Here is a 27,789-nt window from a genome sequence, read left to right as displayed (position 1 = left end):
CCGCCTCCCAGTTGTCTACTCCTGGGATGTCAATAGCAGATAGATGGCAGGAGTGATTCTCTGCCCATTGGATTATCTTGGTTACTTCCTTCATCGCTAGGGAACTCTTTGTTCCCCCCTGATGATTGATGTACGCAACAGTCGTTATGTTGTCCGACTGAAATCTTATGAACCTGGCTTCCGCTAGCTGAGGCTAAGCCAGGAGCGCATTGAATATAGCTCTTAGTTCCAAAATGTTTATCGGGAGAAGCGACTCTTCCCGCGACCATAGGCCCTGAGCTTTCAGAGAGTCCCAGACCGCGCCCCACCCCAAGAGGCTGGCGTCGGTCGTGACGATGACCCACTCCGGTCTGCGGAAACTCATTCCCTGAGACAGGTGATCCTGGGTCAACCACCAGAGAAGTGAGTCCCTGGTTACCTGGTCTACTTGAATTTGGGGAGACAAGTCTGTATAGTCCCCATTCCACTGATTGTCTTAGATGAATTCGAGCAAAAGGAACCACATCCATTGCTGCGACCATTAGTTCTATTACTTCCATGCATTGAGCTATGGAGGGTTGAGGAATAGAGTGAAGAACTCGACAAGCTTTTAGAAGCTTTGTCTTTCTGACGTCTGTGAGAAAGATCTTCATTTCCACAGAATCTATTATTGTTCCCAGAAAAGGAACCATTGTGGATGGTGACAGTGAACTTTTTTCTATGTTCACTTTCCACCCGTGAGATCTGAGAAAAGCCAACACAATGTCTGTATGAGCCCTCGCTTTGGAAAGAGACGACGCTTGGATTAGGATGTCATCTAGATAAGGTGCTACAGCGATGCCCCTCGGTCTTAGGACCGCTAGAAGGGACCCTAGCACCTTTGTGAAAATTCTGGGAGCGGTGGCTAAACCGAATGGAAGAGCCACAAACTGGTAATGTTTGTCCAGAAAGGCGAACCTCAGGAACTGATGATGAGATTTGTGGATTGGGATATGCAGATACGCATCCTTCAGATCCACGGTAGTCAAAAATTGACCCTGCTGGATTGTTGGTAAGATTGTCCGAATGGTTTCCATCTTGAAGGATGGAACTCTGAGGAACTTGTTTAATATCTTTAAATCCAGAATTGGCCTGAAAGTTCCCTCTTTTTTGGGAACCACAAACAGGTTTGAGTAAAACCCTAGACCTTGTTCCCCGGAGGGGACTGGGTTTATCACTCCCATCTTTGATAGGTCTCTTACACAATGTAAGAATGCCTGTTTCTTTATCTGGTCTGAAGATAAGCGAGACAGGTGGAACCTTCCCTTTGGAGGAAGTCCCTTGAATTCTAACAGGTATCCCTTGGAAACTATCTCTAGTGCCCAGGGATCCAGAACATCTCTTGCCCAAGCCTGAGCGAAGAGAGATAGTCTGCCCCCTACCAGATCCGGTCCCGGATCGGGGGCTACCCCTTCATGCTGTCTTGGTAGCAGCAGCAGGTTTCTTGGTTTGTTTACCCTTGTTCCAGCCTTGCATGGGCTTCCAAGCGGGTTTGGGCTGGGCCGCGTTACCTTCTTGTCTAGCGGCAGTGGAGTTATTAGCCGGTCCGTTCCTGAATTGCGAAAGGAACGAAAATTAGACTTGTTCTTAGCCTTAAAAGGCCTATCCTGTGGGAGGGCATGGCCCTTACCCCCAGTGATTTCTGAAATAATTACCTTCAATTCCGGCCCAAAAAGGGTCTTACCCTTGAAAGGAATATTCAGTAACTTAGTCTTGGACGACACGTCTGCCGACCAGGATTTTAGCCAAAGCGCCCTCCGCGCTACTATAGCAAAACCTGAGTTTTTTTCGCCGCCAATTTCGTTATTTGAAAGGCGGCATCCAATATAAAGGAATTAGCTAACTTTAATGCGTGAATTCTGTCCATGACTTCTTCATAGGAAGTCTCTTTCTGGAGCGACCTTTCTAGTTCTTCGAACCAAAAGGACGCCGCTGAAGTGACAGTAATAACACACGTAGCTGGTTGAAGGATGAACCCTTGCTAAACAAAAATCTTTTTAAGAAATCCTTCCAATTTTTTATCCATAGGATCTTTGAAAGCGCAGCTGTCCTCTATAGGAATAGTTGTGCGCTTCGCTAGTGTTGAAACAGCTCCCTCAACCTTCGGGACCGTTTGCCATGCGTCCCTTCTAGGGTCTACTATGGGAAACATTTTCTTAAATATAGGAGGTGGGGCAAAGGGTACACCTGGCTTCTCCCACTCCTTTTCCACTATGTTCGCTACCCTCTTAGGTATTGGAAAAGCGTCGTCGTGCACTGGGACCTCTAAAAATGTGTCCAATTTGCACAACTTCTCTGGTACTACCATGGAATCACAGTCATCCAGAATAGCTAATACCTCCTTAAGCAAAGCGCGGAGATGTTCTAGCTTAAACTTAAATGCCACTAGATCAGGTTCTGCCTGTTGAGAAATTTTTCCTGAGTCTGAAATTTCACCCTCAGACAGCCCTTCCCTCACAGCCAATTCCGATTGATGTGAGGGTAAAATAGATAAGGCATCGTCAGCGTCTGATTGTTCATCCTTTTTATCTGTATTTAAAACTGAACAATCACGCTTTCTCGGAAAAACTGGCAGTTTGGATAAAAGATTTGCTATAGAATTATCCACTACTGCTGATAATTGTTGCATAGAAATAAGCACTGGCGCGCTAGGTGTCGCCTGCGCGGGCAAAGCTGGTGTAGACACAGAAGGAGAGGATGTAGAGCTATCCCCACTACCTTCATTAGATAAATCATCTTGGGTAACATTATGAAAAATAACAGAGCTGTCCTGATTTTGTTTGGACGCTATGGCGCAATTATCACAAACACTCGAAGGGGGAACCACATTTGTCTCTATACACACAGAACATAGGTTATCTGATGGAACAGACATGTTAAACAGATTTAGGCAGGCAAACAATGCAATAAAAACGATTTTAAACAAAAACGTTTAAATAATAAAATGACACATTTATTTCTGAATGTTCAAAAAACTATGACGGCAATGTCCGATTTTTCTGAAATTTGGACCCCAGTGTCTTAATGCTTAGAAAGTATTGCACAGCAAATATGGAGACTCTAGCTCTTAAAACAAGCAAACCGGAGCTAATTGTTGGATTTAACCGTTTTTACACACCACAATCCCAGCTACAGCCTTGCTGCAGCTTTTTACCTTCCTTAGGGGTCACCATTCACAGAAAAAAAGCCTTTTGGAGTCACTTTCTGAACCACAGGACCCTCTCACATGAATCTGCATGCACTGCCTTGAAATTCAACTGCACAGCTGAAGTGCCAAAATGAGGCTTCCTCCCTCAGCACACTAGAGTGAAGGGGCCTTCCTGACTAGATTTAGGTGTCTAAAACAAGCCAGATCAATAAAAAACGTTCCCAAGTGTATGTGAGCTTATAAAATATTTCAAATGGTATAATATTGTAATAAAAACCAATCGATTTAGCCCCTAACAGTGTCTACCAGCATAAAAAACAAAAAGGGGAAGCCTGTTATCTTTTTTGCTGAGGTGAAAGAAAAATGGCTTACCGTTTCCCCTGAGGGGAAAAATGACTGTCATCTAGCATTAGCCTGTGTTGTTAGAAGGAGACTAGTCATACCTGAAGCAGATGAGTCTGCAAACTGTTACCCCCAACTGAAGTTCTCTTGTTTCAACAGTCCTGCGTGGTAACAGTAATGGATTTTAGTTACTTGTGCTAAAATCATAGCCCTCTTAAACAGAAATCTTCATCACTTTTCTGTTATAGAGTAAATAGTACAAGCCAGCACTATTTTAAAATAACAAACTCTTGATAGAAGAATAAAAAACTACAACTAACACCACAAACTCCTCGCCATCCCCGTGGTAGATGCTACTTGTTCAGAGCGGCAAGGAGAATGACTGGGGGGCTGAGCCAGAGGGGGAGCTATATGGACAGCTCTTGCTGTGTGCTCTCCTTGCCTTTCCCTGTGGGGGAGAACATTTCCCACAAGTAATGGATGACGCTGTGGACCGGACACACCAATGTTGGAGAAATGGACCAATAAGAAAAATCTAAACAGCACTTTACACCCCCAATGGCAGGGGAACTCCCCACCTCCAGAGAAGCAGACACCAGCGGACCAGGATTTCTCCGTCACCACACGGTCAGGAATGCGGAAATGGAGAGCTAAAATGTGGCCACATCCGGTCACAAGGTAAACCGTGCTGTCCATGCATATGCGTGCCCGACTGTAATGGCCGTGTCACTAGACATAGGCCGTTATGTTCCAAAATAGCCATGACCCGAAGCAACACTACACAGTAGCAGACAGAATCACATAACAAACATGATTATAAACCCCCCTGTTCAATAACCCCCCTCAGGAGATATTAACCCTTGATTCTGAGATACAAAAAGGCGCCTTACTGAGTCCCTATGTTAAAGTAATCCCCGAAAGGTTGTAGCCCCTCTCGGATAAACAGTTGTAATTACAATACATCCATGATTAAAGTAAAATGAAACGATCTTACTGGAATCTACGCCGTGGAACAGGAACACGGCCCTTCAAGTGTTACAGATGGTAGTGTCGCTTCTGCCATGGACTTGAGAGAAAAAAGCAGGCAGTGAAACTCGTCAATGCTGATTGCTTGTGGAGCTGTTAATATGAGTCGGGATGGTTTTGCAGAAAGACTCTCCCTGCATCTCCAGACTCTAACTTTCACCCATGCTCTCACTGAGAGGCTGACAGGACTACTTAAAACTCCAGTCCCATGCCGAAGAGTACTACCCTCCATAAGAGACTATCAAAAACTTCTGACACTTCTCTGCCAACCTCCTGGGATGAAAGGCAAACAATGACTGGGGGATGAGGGGAATGGGAGGAGTATTTAAGCCTTTGGCTGGGGTGTCTTTGCCTCCTCCTGGTGGCCAGGTTCTTATTTCCCAAAAATTAATTAATGCAGCTGTGGACTCTTTCCATTTATGAAGAAAACATGATTGAATTATAGCTGAAACACATGAATGTGTTACCATGCAAAAAGAATGATCATTTCCTAATAACATGTTTCCATTTGCATTCTACTTTTAACTCAACAGTTCCATAAATATGTATCCAGTTCTAAGCACTCTTTTACTGTAGCACTAAAATTTAGAAGTGCATTTACAATACAGGTAGGAATAGGGTGTTTAAGACAAGGTTCTTCCAACAGTGCACCCTGCACCCTTAATATCTAGTCACATGTCCTTTATTTTGCAACCCCAAATGTTATGGCCTAGAACTTCTGCTATGTGTAACCTACATTATGACACCCCATAAAATTACACTATAAAGGAGAGCTAGCATTGTATCCCAACCACCCAGATTTCTATTCTCCCTCAGGGCCCAAGTGTATAAGCCAACCAGCTTGGTTCATGCATAGACATTACCTTTAGTGCATATGCAGAGAGTGGGGTGGGGAAGTGTAGAGTTATCAGTATATATTTTTAAAGGAGTCAGTTAAAATATGTGGCTTGCAGGAAATTTACATAAACACACACACTTGTGCACACACACACACTTGTGCACACACACTGTTGCACACACACACACACACACACACTTGTGCACACACATGCACACACACTGTTGCACACACACACACTGTTGCACACACACACACACACACTGTTGCACACACACACACATACACACTGTTGCACACACACACATACACACTGTTGCACACACACACACACTGTTGCACACAAACACCCACACACTGTTGCACACACACGCACACACCTACACACTTTTGCACACACACACACACTAAACACATACACACTTTTGCACACACATACACTGTTGCACACACACACACACACACTGTTGAACACACACACATACACACACTGAATATATGACACCAGTACTCAAAACTTTCAATGTCTAAATATTTTGGATTTTTTTTTTCATTAAATCCAAACATTCACATTTTACATTTCATATTCAATTCCTAAATTAAAAATATTTAAAATATTTGGCAAATTTTATGTTGTTAGTATAAAGTTTTAAAACTAAAAAATACATCAGCACTGATTTTTGAGGATTGAGACAAAAGTAGAATATTAAATGTAGATATAGAAATTTTATTACAGATCACCAATGATAAAATATAAATTATGCTTACCTGATAATTTAATTTCCTTCTGTATGAGGAGAGTCTACTGCATCATTCCCTACTGTTGGGAAATACTGACCCTGGCCACCAGGAGGAGGCAAAGACACCCCAGCCAAAAGCTTAAATACTCCCCCTACTTCCCTCATATCCCAGTCATTCTGCCAAGGGAACAAGGAACAGTAGGAGAAATATCAGGGTATAAATTGTGCCGGAAGAGAAAAACAAATTTTGGTCCGCCCATCAGAGTATACGGGTGGGGGCCGTGGATTCTCCTCATACAGAAGTAAATTAAATTATCAGATAAGCATAATTTATGTTTTCCTTCATAATATGAGGAGAGTCCATGGCATCATTCCTTACTGTTGGGAAAACTATACCCAAGCTCTAGTGGACACTGAATGATAACAGGAGGGGTAAAAAGAAGGCGGACCCTAATCTGAGGGCACCACAGCCTGTAAAACCTTTTTTCTCCCAAAAGCTGCTTCAGCCAAAGAAAAAACCTTACAAATCTGATCCATAGAGGCCTTGTTCTTAAAGGCCCAAGAGGAAGCCACCGTTCTAGTGGAATGAGTCGTAATCTTCTGAGGAGGTCTTAGTCTCGCTGACTCGTAAGATAAGCATATAACACTCCTCAACCAAAAATATAAGGAAGTCGAAAAGGCCTTCAGACCCTTACACTTACCAAAGTAGATAACAAACAAGGATGAAGTTTGTCTAAATTCCTTAGTAGCTTGAAGATAAAAAGCTTCAAAGCTTGAACCACATCCAGATTATGAAGTAAATGTTCCTTCGAAGAAGAAGGATTAAGACATAAGGAAGGAACCCCAATCTCCTGATTGATGTTATGATTAGATACCACCTTAGATAGAAAACCCAAGCGGGCACGTAGGACAAACTTATCAGTGCGGAACACTAAATAAGGAGGCTCACATTCCCGGGGGGCCGCCCCTTCATGCCAACTTTGTCTTGGCGGGCTTCTGGCTCTGCTTGGATTTATTCCAGGACTGAGGCGGCATCCAAATCCCCTTGGATTGCTCAGGCTTTGCGGAGGGCTGCTGATATTGGGATTTATCCGAACCAAAGGAACGAAAATTAGGACCTTGTCCCTTAGGCTTGTTCTTCTTATCCTGCTGTAAAAAGGCACCTTTGTCTCCAATAACGGTGGAGATAATCGAGTCCAGGCCTGGACCAAAAAGAATCTTTCCCTTAAATGTGAGGGAAAGAAGTCTTGACTTAGAAGTCATGTCCACAGACTAGGACTTCAGCCAGAGTGCCCTACGGGCTTGAACAGAAAAACCTGAAGCCTTGGCATTCAGACAAATAATTTGCATATTTGCATCACAAATAAAAAAATTAACCACCCTTAAGGCCTTAATTTTTTCTTGGATCACGTCGAGGGGACCCTCCGCCTCAATCAACTCAGATAAGGAGTCACACCAGTAGGTAGCCGCTCCAGCAACTGCAGCAACAGCCGCTGCCGGTTGAAACAAATATCCGTATGCTGAAACATCTTTCTTAACAGAGTTTCTATCTTCTTATCCATGAGCTCTTTAAATGACAAATTATCCTGAAGTGGGATAGTAGTGCATTTAGCAAGCGTGGAGATAGCGCCATCCACCTTGGAGATGGAACCCCACAACTCCAATTGAGAGTCCGGGACCAGGAACAATTTTTTAAAGGAAGAAGAAGGGAAAAATGAAGAACCATTTCTTTCCCATTCATTCTTAATAATGTTCGCCATCTTTACGGGAACCGGGAAAGTTTGAGGTACAACCCTGTCCTCATAGACCTTATCTAATTTAGGAATCAAAGGTTCCTCAGGCAATTTGGGCTCTGGAACCTCTAATGTAGCCAAAACTTCCTTCAGCAGAAAGCGTATATGCTCAATCCTAAATCTAAAGTCTGGATCCTCTGCAGCTGGAAGCTTAGAGGCAGCAGATTCTGACCCAGAAAGAGCACCCTCTGAAGTATCAGAGGCGCCTTCATCATCGGATAATATTGTATCAGATAAATCCAATAAGCTAGCAGATGACCCCTGGGAAGAATAGCAATATTTGACCCTACAGGTAAAGCACTAAAGGCAGCAGACACTGCCGTTTGTAACTGTTCAGTAAAGTCTGGTGGTAAAATGGCCCCTCCAGATGGAGGATTAGGAGAGCTATGGGAAGCTGCATGTGTTTTATGAGATGACTGTAGGGTGCGCACCTCACGAAACGGAGACTCCTCAGAGGTAGACGGCTCAGTGGTATCAAACATATTAACCTTCTTTGACATGATTACTTTATCGAGGCATGTGGAACATAATTGAGCAGGCAGGTATACCATGGCCTCCTCACAATATAGACAGGTATTAGACTTAGGTAAAGAGGGTGTACCCTCTAATGCATCAGAAGCATCCATAGCTTGCGCTAACAAAGCAGACTATTGATTAATAAGAAAAACGGCACCTTTATACCCCCAATGTCTGGGGCACGCATCACTTCCTATGACCCAGGCCAGGTAAACCGCACGTTCAGGAAAGAGGAAATAAGTGTGACCACACCCGGTCACGTGGTGCGCAATGCAGGACCGCCCCTGCTATAATGGCAAAAAAAGTGCCAAGCCTTTCAGGCTGCACAGCTCCCAAAAATGAAAGTAAAAACCCTGTACGTTACAACATCTGCCTGAGCCTCATCTCACACATGTCGCAGCATAATCAAATAATTTTATGTGATTAAACCTCACTGTTCAATAATCCCCCCCTGGAGATATTAACCCTTGATTCCATACAGATAAAAGGAGCCACACTGTGACCCTGTCTTCTTTAGTTACCATATGTGTATAAATAAATGAAACAATTTTACCGGAATCTATGCCGTGGAACAGAAACACAGCCTCTCAAGTTTGACAGTCTTGTAGCATCGCTCTTGACATGGACTTGAGTGATGGAAGCAGGCAGTGAAACTCGTCAACACTGATTGCTTAGGAGCTGTTAATACGAGTCTGGATGCGTTTGCAGAAAGACTCTCCCTTCATCTCCAGAATCTAACATTCGTCAATTCTCTCACTGAGAGGCTGACAAGACTACTTAAAACTCCAGTCCCATTTTGAAGGGTAGATACTTTCATAAGGAACTACTCCGAATCTTCTGACACTTCTCTGCCAACCTCCTGTGACGAAAGGCAAAGAATGACTGGGACATGAGGGAAGTAGGGGGAGTATTTAAGCCTTTTGGCTGGGGTGTCTTTGCCTCCTCCTGGTGGCCAGGTTCAGTATTTCCCAACCGTAAGGAATGATGCCGTGGACTCTCCTCATATTAAGAAGGAAATATAACATATATAAAATATTAAGTGAATTTCTTATAAGTGTTTTAGATCACAAATATGTAAATCTCATATGCTGTAATATGCACTGAAGGTAATGTGTATACACAAGTGTTTTTATATTACAAATATATAAATATCATATGCTGTAATATGCACTGAAGGTAATGTGTATACACAAGTGTTTTTATATTACAAATATATAAATATCATATGCTGTAATATGCACTGAAGGTAATGTGTATACACAAGTGTTTTTATATTACAAATATATAAATATCATATGCTGTAATATAAACTGAAGGTATAATTATACATAAGTGTTTTATATCACAAATATATAAATCTCATATGCTGTAATATGCACTGAAGGTAATGTGTATACACAAGTGTTTTTATATTACAAATATATAAATATCATATGCTGTAATATGCACAGATAGTGTTGGGATCATGTTAGAATGATGTAGCCTTCTCACACACCTACACTGAAATGGGCAAGTGAGAGGTAACACAAAGCTCTAATAAGAATCAGCCAACACTTCAACACATGTAGTGCAGATACATCTCACAAATATTGCCTGTGACAAATCTCACTTAGTGAATTTGTTTAAAAAAATTATTATTATTATTATTTAGAAACAGACTGAAATAAGATATTACTCTGTTTAACAAAAATCAACAGTGTAAGACATTACAGTGGCAACAATTTCCCTATCCAAGGGACACTTCATCTAGTGTAACTAACCCTCCATAAGGGATTAACAGCACTATGGAGCTCCTATAATCTATTCAGAACAATCTTCTCCATTGGGTGATTCTCAATATTGTTTATGCTACCACTTGCTTGTCTGAAGAGTTTGAGTAATTATGGTATTATATTGTATCAACCTCTCACTAAATATATATATATATCCCCAGTTTAATGTCCATTTAACGTTTGGTACAATGTACTGTTTGCAATGATTTTCTTACCTGCAGTTTTGCTTGGTTTTGGTTGTTCAGCTTGTCTGTGAGATGCTTTACTACAACACAGTTCTTCACAAGGTGTCCTCTTTAAAATGCCAAAAATGAGTAGGGAACATTACTATAACAATTATGTTTAGGAGATGAAATACATAAACAGATTTATATTAAATTTACATTTAGAAGCCAGCAAGAAAAATATAGAGGAGCCAACTAGACTCAAACTTTGGCATTAGTTTTACAGTTTAAAAATTGTAAAAAACTTGGTAAGTGCCAGTTTATTTTCTTACTCAGAAGCAAAGCAGCAAATTTCCTGAATTATAAATAGTTTTTATTACATCGTTACTTGAATGTAGCCAGTTCCAGAGGATACCATCACTCCTATAAAAGTTTATACCTACAATAGGTATACAAAAATAAATTATATGTAAACAGTATGCAAAAAATGTCATACTTTTCTTTGGATTTTTCCATGGCTTCGTCTGCAATTTGTTTTAGGTTGATCAATTTTTCTCCTCTGAAAACACCATCTGAAGAATACATAATATGAATAAAAATGTAATTTGTACTTTATTAAGCTCAACGCAGACTATAATATTCATACGCAAAGGGTAGGTACCTGCAGTAATGAGCACAGAGCACTGAGAGTCCATGATCCTTTCACACAGAGATTCTGAGGAAAATCCTGCAAACTAGAACAAAAATACCTAGGTATTTTGTCATGGGAAGGAGATAAATTTCAACAAAAGATAACAAGAGAAAGTATTTGACATCATTTGTAACTGTTTTTTTATAACTGTAAACCACAAAACACGTCTTTATAATTGGTCAGTATCAATATACTGGAGGTACTGAAATAAAATAATTTTACTCCCCAGGGATTTAAAGTGGATTATTGCCACGTTGCTAGCATTATGTGCAGAGCTCACAACATTTAAATGCTTATAAAACCTTTATTCTGTATGTTGATCTTTGAAATCCAACGGTGAAATGGACAATGTACTCGGTCAAATATTGTATAAAACAAACAAATAAAGGCTCAGCACAAGCTGATAGAGCGTCTTGGTGCAACACCTGTCAGACCCCCCTTCACTGTGTCTCAAGGTATGATTAAAAAACACAAAGGTGGCACTCAGTCAGGTAACTGTACCTTTTATTAAAGTGAGCTACTCACATTAATAAACAGGTACAGTTACCTGACTGAGTGCCACCTTTGTGTTTTGTTTTGACAAATAAAGGTAAACAAAATGATTGATCTATGTAAAAAGGAACCTAAAAATAACACAAAAAGGCTAAATTGTTGTCTCCCAGCAGGGATGTCGTTTAATACAGGCTGAGATTAGGAAAACAACAGTCCATTAACCAATCCTAGCCTATATTCATATTACATACACAGATGCACACTTAGGGGCCGATTTATCATGGCCCAAATTGGGCCAAATACCCCTATTTCCGAGCGAGCCTTCAGGCTCGCCGGAAAAAAGAGTTAAGAAATAGCGGTCTTAAGACCGCTGCTCCTTAACTCGTCCACTACCTCTGAGGCTGTGGACATCAATCCGCCAGATCGTGTACGATCGGTTTGATTGACACCCCTTGCTAGATTGGCCGCAAATCTGCAGGGGGTGGCATTGCACAAGCAGTTCTGGTGAACTGCTTGTGCAATCTTAAATGCCGACAGCATATGCTATCGGCATTCAGTGATGTCCGCCAGACATTGATAAATCGGCCCCTGTGCTGCATCCCTACATAGGAAAAACTAGTGCCATTAAAGATGTTTAGCCCATGCAAAAGGACACACAAGCCGAGTGGCTTTATGCAGTATGCAGATTTTTTTCCCCCCAGCATACTTGCAGCCCCTCTGCATGGGTTAAACTCATAATAAACTAGGGTCGGTAATGCAAAAATTACTTTTTGTTTGCTTTTGAATCTCTCTTTAATTACAGTTTTCCTAGAGACGCAATATTGCCAGTGTTGTCCAAATCAGGTACTTGAAGAACACAAACAGGACAGAATTTCAGGTTATTCATGAACAAAGGTCAGTTGTTTAGACCAAGCCTCAGATGAATAATAAATTCCTGAGCTATTGCTGCCATCAAGGAAGAGGTTTGACCAACTCAGCTGCAAAGTGCCCAATACATCATGAGATAAACTGAGAGTATGTGTATAAAACAACGAGCAGTAAATACCTTGAAGTTATGAACTATAAAATTTAATTTTATTATTTATTTCTACCCTTTTTCATGTAATTTAGCTATGTAGTTTGTGGAATTTATAATCCTGAAAACTGGAAAATTGGCTAACCCTGCTACATACAGTAGTGTGCAAATGAATTGGGACAACATGTAAAAAACATAAATTATGGTTACCTAATCATTTCATTTCCATCTGTGGGAGGAGATTCCACTGCTTCATTCATTACTTGTGGGAATTAAGAACCTGGCCACCAGGAGGAGGTAAAGACACCCCAGCCAAAGGCTTAAATACTCCTCCCACTTCCCTCATCCCCAGTCATTCTGCCAAGGGAACAAAGAATAGTAGAAGAAATATCAGGGTATAAATGGGGCCAGAAGATAAAAATTAAATTTAGGTCCGCCCACCGGAGAAAAGGGTGGGGGCAGTGGACTCTCCTCCCACAGATGGAAATTAAATTATCAGGTAAGCATAATTTATGTTTTCCATCTTAGTGGGAGGAGAGTCCACTGCTTCATTTATTACTTGTGGGAACAAATACCCAAGCTCTAGAGGACACTGAAAGAAAAAAACTGTAGGGCAAAAGGAGATAGACCATAAACTAAGGGCACCCCAGCCTGCAGAACCTTTCTCCCAAACGCTGCTTCCGTCAAAGCAAAAACATCAAATTTATAAAACTTTGCAAAAGTATGTAAGGAAGACCAAGTGGCCGCCTTAGAAATCTGCTCCATAGAGGCCTCATTCTTAAAGGCCCAAGAAGATGCCACAGCTCTAGTTGAGTGAGCCGTAATTCTCTGAGGAGGCTTGTGTCCCGCTGTCTCATATGCCAGACGGATCATACCCCTCAACCAAAATGATAGAGAAGTGGCAGAGGCCCTTTGCTTCCCTGAGTACACAACAAATAAAGACGAGGTCTGTCTGAACTCCTTCGTAGCCTGTAGATAAAACTTAAAAAGCCCAAACCACGTCCAGATTATGAAGTAACCTTCCTTCGAAGAAGAAGGGTTAGGACATAAATAAGGAACTACTATTTCCTGATTAATGCTACGACTCAACACCACCTTGGGAAGGAATCCCAATCCAGTGCGAAGAACAGCCTTATCAGCATGAAAAAAGAAGTAGGGCGGCTCACATTGTAAGGTCGCCAACTCAGAGACTCTGTGTGCAGATGCAATAGCCAGTAATAACAGGACTTTCCATGAAAGAACCTTAATGTCAAGAGCATGCATAGGCTCAAACGGAGCCCTCTGCAAAACCTTAAGAACCAAGTTTAAGCTCCAAGGAGGAGCCGGATTCCTGAAGACAGGCCTGATCCTAACCAAATTCTGAACAAAAGACTGAATGTCAGGAAGCTACGCAAGCTTCTTATGGAACAGTACAGCTAAAGCCGAGATCTGTCCCCTTAGGGAACTGGCGGCAAGACCTTTATCCAGACCATCCTGGAGAAAAGCCAAAATCCTGGACACCCTGACTTTATGCCAGGGATATCCTCGTTCCTCACACAGGACAAGTAGGTCCTCCACACCTTGTGGTAGATGAGTCGAGTGACCAGTTTCCTGGCATGAACGAGAGTGTCAATCACTTTTTCCAAAAATCCTCTCTTGGCTAAGACTAGCCGTTCAATCTCCATGCAGTCAGCCTCAGAGAATTAAGATTTTGATGTAGAAAAGGGTCTTGAACCAGCAGATCCCTGCGACAAGGTAACCTCCACGGCGGAGATGACGACATCACCACCAGATCCGCAAACCACATCCTCCTCGGCCAGGATGGAGCAATCAGAACAGCTGAAGCTTGCTCCTGCTTGATGCGGTCCACTACACGAGGTAGAAGAGGCAACAGTGGAAATATGTAAATTATTTTGAAGTCCCAGGGTACCGCCAAGGTACCTATCAGTTCCGCCTAGGGATCCCTGGATCGCGACCCGTGTCTGGGTAGCTTGCAATTGAGTCTGGGTGCCATGAGGTCTATCTCCGGCATCCCCCATCTGCTGCAGATCTCCAAGAACATCTCGGGATGGAAAGACCATTCCCCAGGATGAAACGTCTGTCTGCTCAGAAAATCCGCTTCCCAGTTGTCCACACCTGAAATGTGGATCGCTGAGAGCGAAGAATTGTGAATCTCTGCCCATTCCAGAATCCAAGATACTTCCCTCATGGCTAGGGAGCTTCTCATCCCCCCTGGTGGTTTATGTAAGCCACCAAGGTAATGTTGTTCGTTTGGAATCTGATTAATCGGGACAACACAAGAAGGGGCCAAGCCCTCAGAGTGTTAAATATCGCTCAAAGTTCCAAAATATTCATAGGTAGACTCAACTCCTCTCGAGTCCATCTGCCCTGTGCCTTTCTGGCACCCTAAACAGCTCCCCATCCTGATAGACTTGCATCCATGGTCCCAATCTCCCAGGATGGTCTCAAGAAGGATGTCCCCTGTGACAACTGCCCCGGTCGGGTCCACCAAGATAGGGACTCCCTCACCGGTCTGTCCAGAGATATCTGTTGGGACAGATCTGAATGATCCCTGTTCCATTGTCTCAACATGCACAACTGAAGATGTCTGAGATGAAATCTGGCGAATGGAATTACATCTATGCTGGATACCATGAGCCCGATCAGCTCCATACACCTGGCCACAGATGTCCTGGAGGATGTGTGAAGAGCTAAACAGTTGGACGCAAGCTTGCAATGTCTCTGATCTGTCAAGAATATCTTCATGGCTACAGAATCTATTATCGTACCCAGGAATTCCACCCTGTTGCTGGGGACCAATGAACTCTTTCCTTCGTTTATATTCCACCCGTGGGACCGAAGGAGAAGGTGAAAAGCTCTCGAGTGATCCTCTGCAAGACTGTAGGACGGAGCCTGGACTAGGATATCGTCCAGATAAGTTGCCACTGCAACCCCTCTGGCTCTCGCTACTGCGAGAAGAGCTCCCAGAACCTTTGTAAAGACTCTTGGGGCCATCACAGACCAAACGGAAGGGCCACAAATTGGAAGTGCTGGTCTAGGAAAGCGAATCTTAGAAACCTGAAGTGATCCTTGTGGATTGGAATGTGAAGGTAAGCGTCCTTCAGGTCTACAGTCATCATGAATTGCCCCTCTTGAACCAGGGGCAAAATTGACCTGATTGTCTCCATCTTGAACGATGGAACTGACAAAAACTTGTTTAGGGCCTTTAGGTCCAGAATTGGACGAAACGTGACCTCCTTCTTTGGGACCATGAAAAGGTTTGAATAATACCCCAGACCTCTTTCTGACAAAGGGACTAGGATGATTACCCAGAGAGATGAGAGATCCCTTACACACCCCAGGCGTCTCTCTTTTCTGGTCTTGAAGATATGTTTGACAGAAGGAATCTGCCTCTGGGCGGATATTACTTTAAACCTATCCTGTAACCCTGGGCTACGACCTCCAGAACCCAAGGGTCTATAACATCTTTTCTCCAGGCCTCCGCAAAAAGAGATAGTCTGCCCCCTACCTGATCCGAGGACGAATCGGGGGCCACCCTTTCATGTCGACTTTGACTTGGCAGGCTTCTTGTTCTGTTTGGACTTGTTCCAAGAGTTAGCTGGCTTCCAAGATCCCTTGGATTGCTCAGAGTTTGCAGTAGGCTGCTGACGCTGAGACTTGTCCGCACGAAAGGGACAAAAAGTAGATCCTCTAGGTATAGCCTTCTTATCCTGAGGCAAGAAGGCACCCTTGTCACCCGTGACCGTAGATATGATAGAATCCAGGCCCGGGCCAAGCAAAACTTTCCCTTTGAATGGGAGGGAATGCAAGCAAGACTTGGAAGTCATGTCAGCAGACCATGACTTTAGCCACAGAGCCCTGTGGGCTAAAACCGAAAAACCTGATGTCTTAGAACTCAAGCGAATAATCTGCATGTTAGCATAACAGATGAACGAATGCGCTACCCTTAAGGCCTTGATTTGTTCTAGAATCTAATTGAAGGGAGCTTCCACCTCGACCATTGTCACCTCGACCTTCCACCTCGTCACATCAGTAGATAGCCGCACCAGCCACCGCAGCGACTGCCGTTGCCGGTTGGAAAATGAACCCCGTGAGTTGGAACATCTTCCGCAACATAAACATCTTTTTATCCATGGGTTCCTTGAAAGAGGAGCTATCCTCTAGTGGAATAGTCGTTCTCTTAGCAAGCGTGGAGATAGCACCATCTACCTTAGGGAAGGTTCCCCACAGTTCAAGCTGCGCGTCTGGAACAGGGAAAAGCTTTTATAAAGAAGAAGAGGGGGAAAAAGACGAACCAAGTTTCTCCCATTTATTCTTAATAATGTTAGCCATCTTGACTGGACCAGGGAAGGCCTGGGGCACTACCCTGTCCTTGTAACACCCTATCCAGCTTAGGGATCGAAGGTTCCTCAGGTAGCTTCGGTTCCAGAACCTCCAATGTAGCAAGCACCTCTTTCAGCAGAAAGTGCAAATGCTCCATTTTAAATTTAAAATCAGGTTACTCCACGGACGGCCTAGAAGTAGCCGATTCTGACCCAGAAGCGACATCCTCTGATAACTCAGAGTTGTCCTCCTCAGCGGATAATCTGTCTGAGACATCCAGCGGAGTCAAAGACCCCTGAGACGGATATCAGTGCCGTACCTTCTGCTTAGTAGAGCGAGGCATTGCATTAATGGCCGCAGAAACCACTGTCTATAACTGATCGGCAAAGTCTGGAGGCCAAAGGGCCCCTCCCGCAGGAGGATTAGTAGTGCCCTGGGGAACTGCTTGTGTAAACAGAGATGATTGTAGGGAACGCACCTTGCGGGGCCGAGAACCCTCAGAGGTGGACCGCTCAATCGTACTAAATACTTTATTCTTTTTGGATATTGCAATATTGTCAAAGCATGTGGAACAGAGTTGCGTAGGCAGTTTGACTGGAACCTCCTTAAAATATACACACTTATTAGGTTTAGATAAAGAGGGAGTATCCTCTAATATATCAGAGTCCTCCATAGCTTGTGCCTTTATTACGGGTTGATAAAAAAATAAATGGCACCTTTATATCCCAAATGGCCGGGGCACTCACCACCTCCTATGACCCGGACTACAAGAAACAGCTTTCGTCTCCTCCGAACGCAGATCGAGAAAGAGGAAATTACAGAGGTCACACCCGGTCACGTGGAGTGCCATGCAGGACCGCCCCTGCACTTGAGAGAGAGACACGCCAAAAAAGCCTGCCTCAAACTCTCGTTAATGAACTGACTGTTCCACACTGACAGAGCCTCATCTCAAACAAACGCAGCAGAAACACAATAAACAATATTATGCATAATAAAATCCCCCCTGTTCAATAACCCTCTTCCGAGGGTATTACTCTAGATTCTATAAAGATAAAGGAGCCACACTGTGACCCTGTCTTCTTGCGTTATTAAATATATATAAATGAAACGATCTTACCAGAATCAACGACGTGGAACAGGAACACGGCCCTTCAAGTGTGACAGGGTAGTAGCATCGCTAATGACCTGGACTTGAGAGAAGAAAAGCAGGCAGCGAAACTCGTCAACGCTGATTGCTAATGGAGCTGTTAAACTGAGTCGGGATGGGTTCGCAGAAAGACTCTCCCTGCATCTCCGGACTCTAACATTCACTCATGCTCTCACTGAGAGGCTGACAGGACCATTTCTAAGAGTACTACCCTCCATAAGAGACTACTCCGAATCTTCCGACACTTCTGTGCCAACCTCCTGTGACTAAAGGCAAAGAATGACTGGTGGATCAGGGTAGTTGGGGAGGCATTTAAGTCTTTGGCTGGGGTGTCTTTGCCTCCTCCTGGTGGCCAGGTTCTTAATTCCCACAAGTAATGAATGAAGCAGTGGACTCTCCTCCCATTAAGATGGAAACAAAGTTTTCAGATATTTTACTCAGTATAACAATGTGTCCTCTTTTAGCTGAAATCACTGTACTTTGATGAATTCATCATAACTTCTATTGGAACTAGGCTCTCAGTACCAAAAATACAAAATATCTGTTTTGGAGGGTGTTTTACAGTCTGCTGGAGATGCTCAACTCTTATTATTTCTTAATTGCTTCTTCTAGTAACGCTTGCGCTGTAACCCTGAACAACAAAATGTGACTCATAAATGAAAGTATAAACTTGAACCCCTGATGGACTAGAAAAACATAATTTATGCTTACCTGATAAATTCCTTTCTTCTGTTGTGTGATCAGTCCACGGGTCATCATTACTTCTGGGATATAACTCCTCCCCAACAGGAAATGCAAGAGGATTCACCCAGCAGAGCTGCATATAGCTCCTCCCCCCTACGTCAGTCCCAGTCATTCGACCAAGAATCAACGAGAAAGGAGTAACCAAGGGTGAAGTGGTGACTGGAGTATAATTTAAAAAATATTTACCTGCCTTAAAACAGGGCGGGCCGTGGACTGATCACACAACAGAAGAAAGGAATTTATCAGGTAAGCATAAATTATGTTTTCTTCTGTTATGTGTGATCAGTCCACGGGTCATCATTACTTCTGGGATACCAATACCAAAGCAAAAGTACACGGATGACGGGAGGGATAGGCAGGCTCATTATACAGAAGGAACCACTGCCTGAAGAACCTTTCTCCCAAAAATAGCCTCCGAAGAAGCAAAAGTGTCAAATTTGTAAAATTTGGAAAAAGTATGAAGCGAAGACCAAGTTGCAGCCTTGCAAATCTGTTCAACAGAGGCCTCATTCTTAAAGGCCCAAGAGGAAGCCACAGCTCTAGTGGAGTGGGCTGTAATTCTTTCAGGAGGCTGCTGTCCAGCAGTCTCATAGGCTAAACGTATTATGCTACGAAGCCAAAAAGAGAGAGAGGTAGCCGAAGCTTTTTGACCTCTCCTCTGTCCAGAATAAACGACAAACAGGGAAGAAGTTTGGCGAAAATCTTTAGTTGCCTGCAAGTAGAACTTGAGGGCACGAACTACATCCAGATTGTGCAGAAGACGTTCCTTCTTTGAAGAAGGATTTGGACACAAGGATGGAACAACAATCTCTTGATTGATATTCCTGTTAGTGACTACCTTAGGTAAGAACCCAGGTTTAGTACGCAGAACTACCTTGTCTGAGTGAAAAATCAGATAAGGAGAATCACAATGTAAGGCTGATAACTCAGAGACTCTTCGAGCCGAGGAAATAGCCATTAAAAACAAAACTTTCCAAGATAAAAGCTTAATATCAATGGAATGAAGGGGTTCAAACGGAACACCTTGTAAAACGTTAAGAACTAAGTTTAAACTCCATGGCGGAGCAACAGCTTTAAACACAGGTTTGATCCTAGCTAAAGCCTGACAAAAAGCCTGGACGTCTGGATTTTCTGACAGACGCCTGTGTAACAAGATGGACAGAGCTGAAATCTGTCCCTTTAATGAACTAGCTGATAAACCCTTTTCTAAACCTTCTTGTAGAAAAGACAATATCCTAGCGATCCTAACCTTACTCCAGGAGTAACCTTTGGATTCGCACCAGTATAGGTATTTACGCCATATTTTATGGTAAATTCTTCTGGTAACAGGCTTCCTAGCCTGTATCAGGGTATCAATAACCGACTCAGAAAAACCACGTTTTGATAAAATCAAGCGTTCAATTTCCAAGCAGTCAGCTTCAGAGAAGTTAGATTTTGATGTTTGAATGGACCCTGTATCAGAAGGTCCTGTCTTAGAGGTAGAGACCAAGGCGGACAGGATGACATGTCCACTAGATCTGCATACCAAGTCCTGCGTGGCCATGCAGGCGCTATTAGAATCACTGATGCTCTCTCCTGTTTGATTTTGGCAATCAATCGAGGAAGCAGCGGGAAGGGTGGAAACACATAAGCCATCCCGAAGTTCCAAGGTGCTGTCAAAGCATCTATCAGAACCGCTCCCGGATCCCTGGATCTGGACCCGTAGTGAGGAAGTTTGGCGTTCTGGCGAGACGCCATGAGATCTATCTCTGGTTTGCCCCAACGTCGAAGTATTTGGGCAAAGACCTCCGGATGAAGTTCCCACTCCCCCGGATGAAAAGTCTGGCGACTCAAGAAATCCGCCTCCCAGTTCTCCACTCCCGGGATGTGGATTGCTGACAGGTGGCAAGAGTGAGACTCTGCCCAGCGAATTATCTTTGATACTTCCATCATTGCTAGGGAGCTTCTTGTCCCTCCCTGATGGTTGATGTAAGCTACAGTCGTGATGTTGTCCGACTGAAACCTGATGAACCCCCGAGTTGTTAATTGGGGCCAAGCCAGAAGGGCATTGAGAACTGCTCTCAATTCCAGAATGTTTATTGGAAGGAGACTCTCCTCCTGATTCCATAGTCCCTGAGCCTTCAGAGAATTCCAGACAGCGCCCCAACCTAGTAGGCTGGCGTCTGTTGTTACAATTGTCCAGTCTGGCCTGCTGAATGGCATCCCCCTGGACAGGTGTGGCCGATAAAGCCACCATAGAAGAGAATTTCTGGTCTCTTGATTCAGATTCAGAGTAGGGGACAAATCTGAGTAATCCCCATTCCACTGACTTAGCATGCACAATTGCAGCGGTCTGAGGTGTAGGCGTGCAAAAGGTACTATGTCCATTGCCGCTACCATTAAGCCGATCACCTCCATGCATTGAGCTACTGACGGGTGTTGAATGGAATGAAGGACACGGCATGCATTTTGAAGCTTTGTTAACCTGTCTTCTGTCAGGTAAATCTTCATTTCTACAGAATCTATAAGAGTCCCCAAGAATGGAACTCTTGTGAGAGGAAAAAGAGAACTCTTCTTTTCGTTCACTTTCCATCCATGCGACCTTAGAAATGCCAGAACTAATTCTGTATGAGACTTGGCAGTCTGAAAGCTTGAAGCTTGTATTAGAATGTCGTCTAGGTACGGAGCTACCGAAATCCCTCGCGGTCTTAGTACCGCCAGAAGGGCACCCAGAACCTTTGTGAAGATTCTTGGAGCCGTAGCCAATCCGAATGGAAGAGCTACAAACTGGTAGTGCCTGTCTAAGAAGGCAAACCTTAGATACCGGTGATGATCTTTGTGGATCGGTATGTGAAGGTAAGCATCTTTTAAATCCACTGTGGTCATGTACTGACCCTTTTGGATCATGGGTAAGATTGTCCGAATAGTTTCCATTTTGAAGGATGGAACTCTTAGGAATTTGTTTAGAATCTTTAAATCTAAGATTGGCCTGAAGGTTCCCTCTTTTTTGGGAACCACAAACAGGTTTGAGTAGAACCCTTGTCCTTGTTCCGACCGCGGAACCGGATGGATCACTCCCATTAATAACAGATCTTGTACACAGCGTAGAAACGCCTCTTTCTTTATCTGGTTTGTTGACAACCTTGACAGATGAAATCTCCCTCTTGGGGGAGATAATTTGAAGTCTAGAAGGTATCCCTGAGATATGATCTCTAGTGCCCAGGGATCCTGAACATCTCTTGCCCAGGCCTGGGCGAAGAGAGAAAGTCTGCCCCCCACTAGATCCGGTCCCGGATCGGGGGCTCTCGATTCATGCTGTCTTTGGGGCAGCAGCAGGTTTCCTGGCCTGCTTGCTCTTGTTCCAGGACTGGTTAGGCTTCCAGCCTTGCCTGTAACGAGCAACAGCTCCCTCCTGTTTTGGTGCAGTGGAGGTTGATGCTGCTCCTGTTTTGAAATTCCGAAAGGGACGAAAATTAGACTGTCTAGCCTTAGCTTTGGCTTTGTCTTGAGGTAGGGCGTGGCCCTTACCTCCTGTAATGTCAGCGATAATTTCTTTCAAACCGGGCCCAAATAAAGACTGCCCCTTGAAAGGTATATTAAGTAATTTGGACTTAGAAGTAACATCTGCTGACCAGGATTTTAGCCACAGCGCCCTACGTGCCTGTATGGCGAATCCTGAGTTCTTAGCCGTAAGTTTAGTTAAATGTACTACGGCCTCCGAAATGAAAGAATTAGCTAGTTTAAGGACTCTAAGCCTGTCCGTAATGTCGTCTAGCGTAGATGAACTAAGGTTCTCTTCCAGAGACTCAATCCAAAATGCTGCCGCAGCCGTAATCGGCGCGATACATGCAAGGGGTTGCAATATAAAACCTTGTTGAACAAACATTTTCTTAAGGTAACCCTCTAATTTTTTATCCATTGGATCTGAAAAAGCACAGCTATCCTCCACCGGGATAGTGGTACGCTTAGCTAAAGTAGAAACTGCTCCCTCCACCTTAGGGACCGTTTGCCATAAGTCCCGAGTGGTGGCGTCTATTGGAAACATCTTTCTAAATATTGGAGGGGGTGAGAACGGCACACCGGGTCTATCCCACTCCTTAGTAACAATTTCAGTTAGTCTCTTAGGTATAGGAAAAACGTCAGTACTCGCCGGTACCGCAAAGTATTTATCCAACCTACACAGTTTCTCTGGTATTGCAACGGTGTTACAATCATTAAGCGCTGCTAAGACCTCCCCTAGTAATACACGGAGGTTTTCCAATTTAAATTTAAAATTTGAAATATCTGAATCCAATCTGTTTGGATCAGAACCGTCACCCACAGAATGAAGCTCTCCGTCCTCATGCTCTGCGAGCTGTGACGCAGTATCAGACATGGCCCTAGTATTGTCAGCGCACTCTGTTCTCACCCCAGAGTGATCACGCTTGCCTCTTAGTTCTGGTAATTTAGACAAAACTTCAGTCATAACAGTAGCCATATCTTGTAATGTTATCTGTAATGGCCGCCCAGATGTACTAGGCGCCATAATATCACGCACCTCCCGGGCGGGAGATGCAGGTACTGCCGCGTGAGGCGAGTTAGACGGCATAACTCTCCCCTCGCTGTTTGGTGAAATTTGTTCACATTGTACAGATTGACTTTTATTTAAAGTAGCATCAATACAGTTAGTACATAAATTTCTATTGGGCTCCACCTTGGCATTGGAACAAATGACACAGATATCTTCCTCTGAGTCAGACATGTTTAACACACTAGCAAAAAAACTTACAACTTGGTTATAATCTTTTTAGCAAAAACGTACTGTGCCTCAAAGAGGTACTAAACGATTAAATGACAGTTGAAATAATGAACTGAAAAACAGTTATAGCATCAAACTTTAAAACAACACAACTTTTAGCAAAGGTTTGTTCCCATTAGTAAAATAACAATAATTAAATTTGACATAAAAAATACAAAGCAACGTTTTTATTCACAGTCACTATAAGAATTCTCACAGCTCTGCTGAGAGAATTTACCTCCCTTCAAAGAAGTTTGAAGACCCCTGAGATCTGTCAGAGATGAACCGGATCATGCAGGAAATATAAAAGTAACTGACTGGAATTTTTTGATGCGTAGCAAAGAGCGCCAAAAACGGCCCCTCCCTCTCCCACACAGCAGTGAAGAGAAACGAAACTGTCACAAATAAAAGCAAAAAAGGCTGCCAAGTGGAAAATAATGCCCAAATATTTATTCACACAGTACCTCAGCAATGTAAACGATTCTACATTCCAGCAAAAACGTTTAACATGATAAATAGTTATTAAAAGGATTAGTGACCTTTAACAGAGTAGTTCCGGTGAAATACCATCCCCAGAATACTGAAGTGTATACATACATGTCATTTTAACGGTATGGCAGGATTTTCTCATCAATTCCATTCAGAAAATAAAAACTGCTACATACCTCAATGCAGATTCATCTGCCCGCTGTCCCCTGATCTGAAGCCTTTACCTCCCTCAGATGGCCGAGAACAGCAATATGATCTTAACAACTCCGGTTAAAATCATAGTAAAAAACTCTGGCAGATTCTTCCTCAAACTCTGCCAGAGAAGTAATAACACGCTCCGGTGCTATTGTAAAATAACAAACTTTTGATTGAAGTCATAAAAACTAAGTATAATCACCATAGTCCTCTCACACATCCTATCTAGTCGTTGGGTGCAAGAGAATGACTGGGACTGACGTAGGGGGGAGGAGCTATATGCAGCTCTGCTGGGTGAATCCTCTTGCATTTCCTGTTGGGGAGGAGTTATATCCCAGAAGTAATGATGACCCGTGGACTGATCACACATAACAGAAGAAACTACTTTTTTCCAATCATCAGGGGTCCAAGTTTATACTTTTTTAGGCCATGCCAACTGTTTTTTCTTCATATGAGATGTCAACAATTTTTTTATTGGCTTTCCTGCCTTCCGCCCAGCTTCAAGAAGCTTACGCCGTACAGAAACCAGAAAAAAAGGTTTGAGCTAGTCAAGGTCAGACTCCCACAACAGATAACAGCAGTCAACCAATTTAAATTTCCATGAGAATATGAGCTTGTCCCAATTAATATACACAACACTGTATGTTTCCCTAATTGGCTTTAACATATAATACCTGCAAAACAACACAATATGATTGTGACTAGCCTTGTTATTTGCAGACTCAAGTCCGGATTGGCTCCTCCAAATAAGACAAGTGGTGGGTGGAGTTATTAGAAAGTGTTTAATGTACCTTTAACTTGTAACAGCTTAAAGGGACAGTATGCATTAAAACGGTTTTCCCTTAAAGGGAGTACTGTATTGTAAAATTGTTTTTCTCTGAATGTGTTTCCAATTACTTTTTTTAGCGGCTGCAGAGTATAAAATGTATGAGAATTTGCTTTTTTTATTATTATTATCGTTTTTTGTAGAGCGCCAACAGATTCCACAGCGCTATAAACAAAGGCGGAGTACAACAAAACAATTATAGGGTTTAAATGGGTAGAGGGCCCTGCCAAGAGTTGCACTGTGGTAGTCAGCTCTTAAGAAGGTGATCTACAAACAGCTGGACTCTTAGGCTTACATGCTAAAGGGATGGAAATAGTGGCAACGGTGTTAGTTTAAGCAAATATCAACCCCTTCATAATATAGTATGCTGAAATAATAGTAGATATATAATCTATTCAATATTCATTATATACCAGTTAGTATCACTGGTGAAGTGTAGGAGAAGGGGGGTGCTGACTGTCTGATAGATATATAGGTACAAAAAAGAGAGAGAAGTTTGACAGTACCCAGCACTCACAAAACACTATATAGTAACAGTATGCATTGAAAACCGGATTGTGTCAAGAACTGGTTATTAAAACGTAACTTTTACTAATGATAGAATAAAAAGGATGGTAAATAGTACCAAATGTATAACATAAATATGTGAGACATACATTTAAAACTTAGATTAAGAAACAGATCAGGACTGTGTGTGTGAGACTTCAAAAACAGAATTACTTCCCTGGGTAATAGTTCAAATACACCGTTACCCTCAGGGCTCAGAGAATAAACGGATTTCTCTAAAGCTAATCTAAAAAGGGGATTGACCCCAACAACATTACCTAATCTGAGCAATACTGGTATCTAGAGCAGGAGAGGAAACGGTTTATAAATGACTGATTAAGGAAGGCAATTGCCACATCAATATGATCTTAGAAAGGTCCCAGGTAAACACAAATTAGCAAGTCTCATGCACACAGACAATGTCTGGAGTGTAATTAATTCTGCTGGTTGTGTTTACATTGCCTGTCAATAACTTGGACATAAATCCAAAAACTTTCAGTATAGTTGGGAATACCACAGGCTAAATCAGCTATTTCAAATTGCAAAATACGGGTAAACTAGCTACTTGTAAACAATTCAATACACTCCAGCAGGTAAAATAGATAATCTGGAACAAATAAAAGGGGAGGAAATGTTTGGGTAAACTGTCCCCTTAATGAGGACTAGTTACAGAACTCCACTATGATCCATAATATTTTCAGTATGTTATATCTTGAGAATGTATCCTTAATAAATTGATATTAAAAAAGTTGAAGAGGGATAAAACAGAGCTATTACAAAGAGCAGCATACAATATGCTACACTATAAATACTAAATATAGCAATAGTGAAAGGGTTTTGCATCTTCCTATAACACCGTTCTCACTAAAATACTAGAAACATAAATAATAAGCAGTTAAGTTATAAATATATACTTACCACTATTGAATGAATGGCACCAATCCTGGCACATGCCAACATGGCATACACAAGCTCTGGGATCATTGGCAAATAAATTGCCACTCTATCACCCTTCACCACACCTAGAAAATGAAAATGATTTGATCAAGAAAAGTAATTTCTTAAAGGGTCATTGGAATACAAAAAAAATAAACTTGTTTAATTAAATCATTTTGTATTAATTTAATTCCCACAATATGGCAAGATCTCAATCAACTTGCTAAAATGGATCAGCTACTTAAAACAAATAAACAAACAAACAAATAAATAAATAAATAAAAATCATATTTTGTGTGGTTATTCCATTTTGTTTGTGGGCCTGTCACTATGACCAGCAAGGTAAGGAGCAGCGTACCCAGTCACTGTAACATTGATAACGCTGTCATACAGGTACCAGTATTTTATCCCTGTATCCCTAACTGACTAACTAACGCTAACCTTTTCTTACGTCCTCAGTTCCTCTCCTCCTTTTGTCATCATCTTGAACCTCCTTAGCATGTAAGCCTACAAGCTGTAGATCAGTTTCATGAGAGCTGATTTACAACAGTGCAACCTTTGGCAGGGCCTTCTACCCACTTATAAAGTCCACAACACGATACATTTCTGTAAGAAGCAATATCCCCACAATTAACTATTCACAATCGTATCCAACTCCATGAGCAGACGTGAAATAGTTAAGAGATTGCAGTGATGTGTATGGTTTAGGATTCACCAATCAGCTAGCGAGTGTTGCATTTTAAATGAGCTTAGAGTATTAGCTTTTTTATAGCTGTCAGAACATGGTCAAGGCTGATGCTGCACACGAGATGCTACAGTATTCTTCTTGCTTTACTTTCATCACTCACAAGCCACACATTTTAGCAAGAGAGTTGTACTATCTGGAGATTTTGATCTAGCCCTGATGGATAGTGCTGTCCAGGGGTATTATTCATGTGCTGTCCAGGGGCACAAAACACATTTCACCCTGCAGGATGTGTAACTCATAACTGTCCAGGAAAACATGGCTAAGGTGGCAACCCTACATACATCATGCTGAATGTTAGTCTTTGCTTTTGTGTTTAACCCCTTAGGATCGGTAAAAAAACAGCACTAGGTCACAAGCTGAGCACGTTTGATAATGTAGTAATATTGCTATCAGCCCCATGCAACCAATAATGCATGACCTGATATTATAAAGTGATGAAGCAAACTTCAATACTTGAAGAATTCTGCCAAAATCTATGTTTTTAACCCCTTTATGACCACGACGTACACAGTACATTTTTTGGC

At 42.6% G+C, this 27,789-nt stretch overlaps 1 protein-coding gene across 1 annotated transcript in view; it reads right to left on the bottom strand.

Moving 5' to 3' along the window:
- Positions 1 to 27,789, bottom strand: part of LOC128660860 (acetyl-coenzyme A synthetase, cytoplasmic) — a 177,523-nt gene that overhangs the window by 85,761 nt on the left and 63,973 nt on the right. Inside the window, exons 4-7 of the mRNA XM_053714923.1 lie at positions 26,500 to 26,603; positions 11,019 to 11,091; positions 10,854 to 10,929; positions 10,409 to 10,487 (exon numbers count right to left, since the gene is read on the bottom strand). Coding sequence (XP_053570898.1) covers positions 10,409 to 10,487; positions 10,854 to 10,929; positions 11,019 to 11,091; positions 26,500 to 26,603 — 332 coding nt within the window. The remainder of the gene's footprint in view (positions 1 to 10,408; positions 10,488 to 10,853; positions 10,930 to 11,018; positions 11,092 to 26,499; positions 26,604 to 27,789) is intronic.

This window comes from Bombina bombina, chromosome 5, assembly GCF_027579735.1.
Source record: "Bombina bombina isolate aBomBom1 chromosome 5, aBomBom1.pri, whole genome shotgun sequence".
NCBI lineage: Eukaryota > Metazoa > Chordata > Amphibia > Anura > Bombinatoridae > Bombina > Bombina bombina.
The sequence above is the reverse complement of the archived record's forward strand: the minus strand, read 5'-3'. Positions and strand labels throughout refer to the sequence as shown.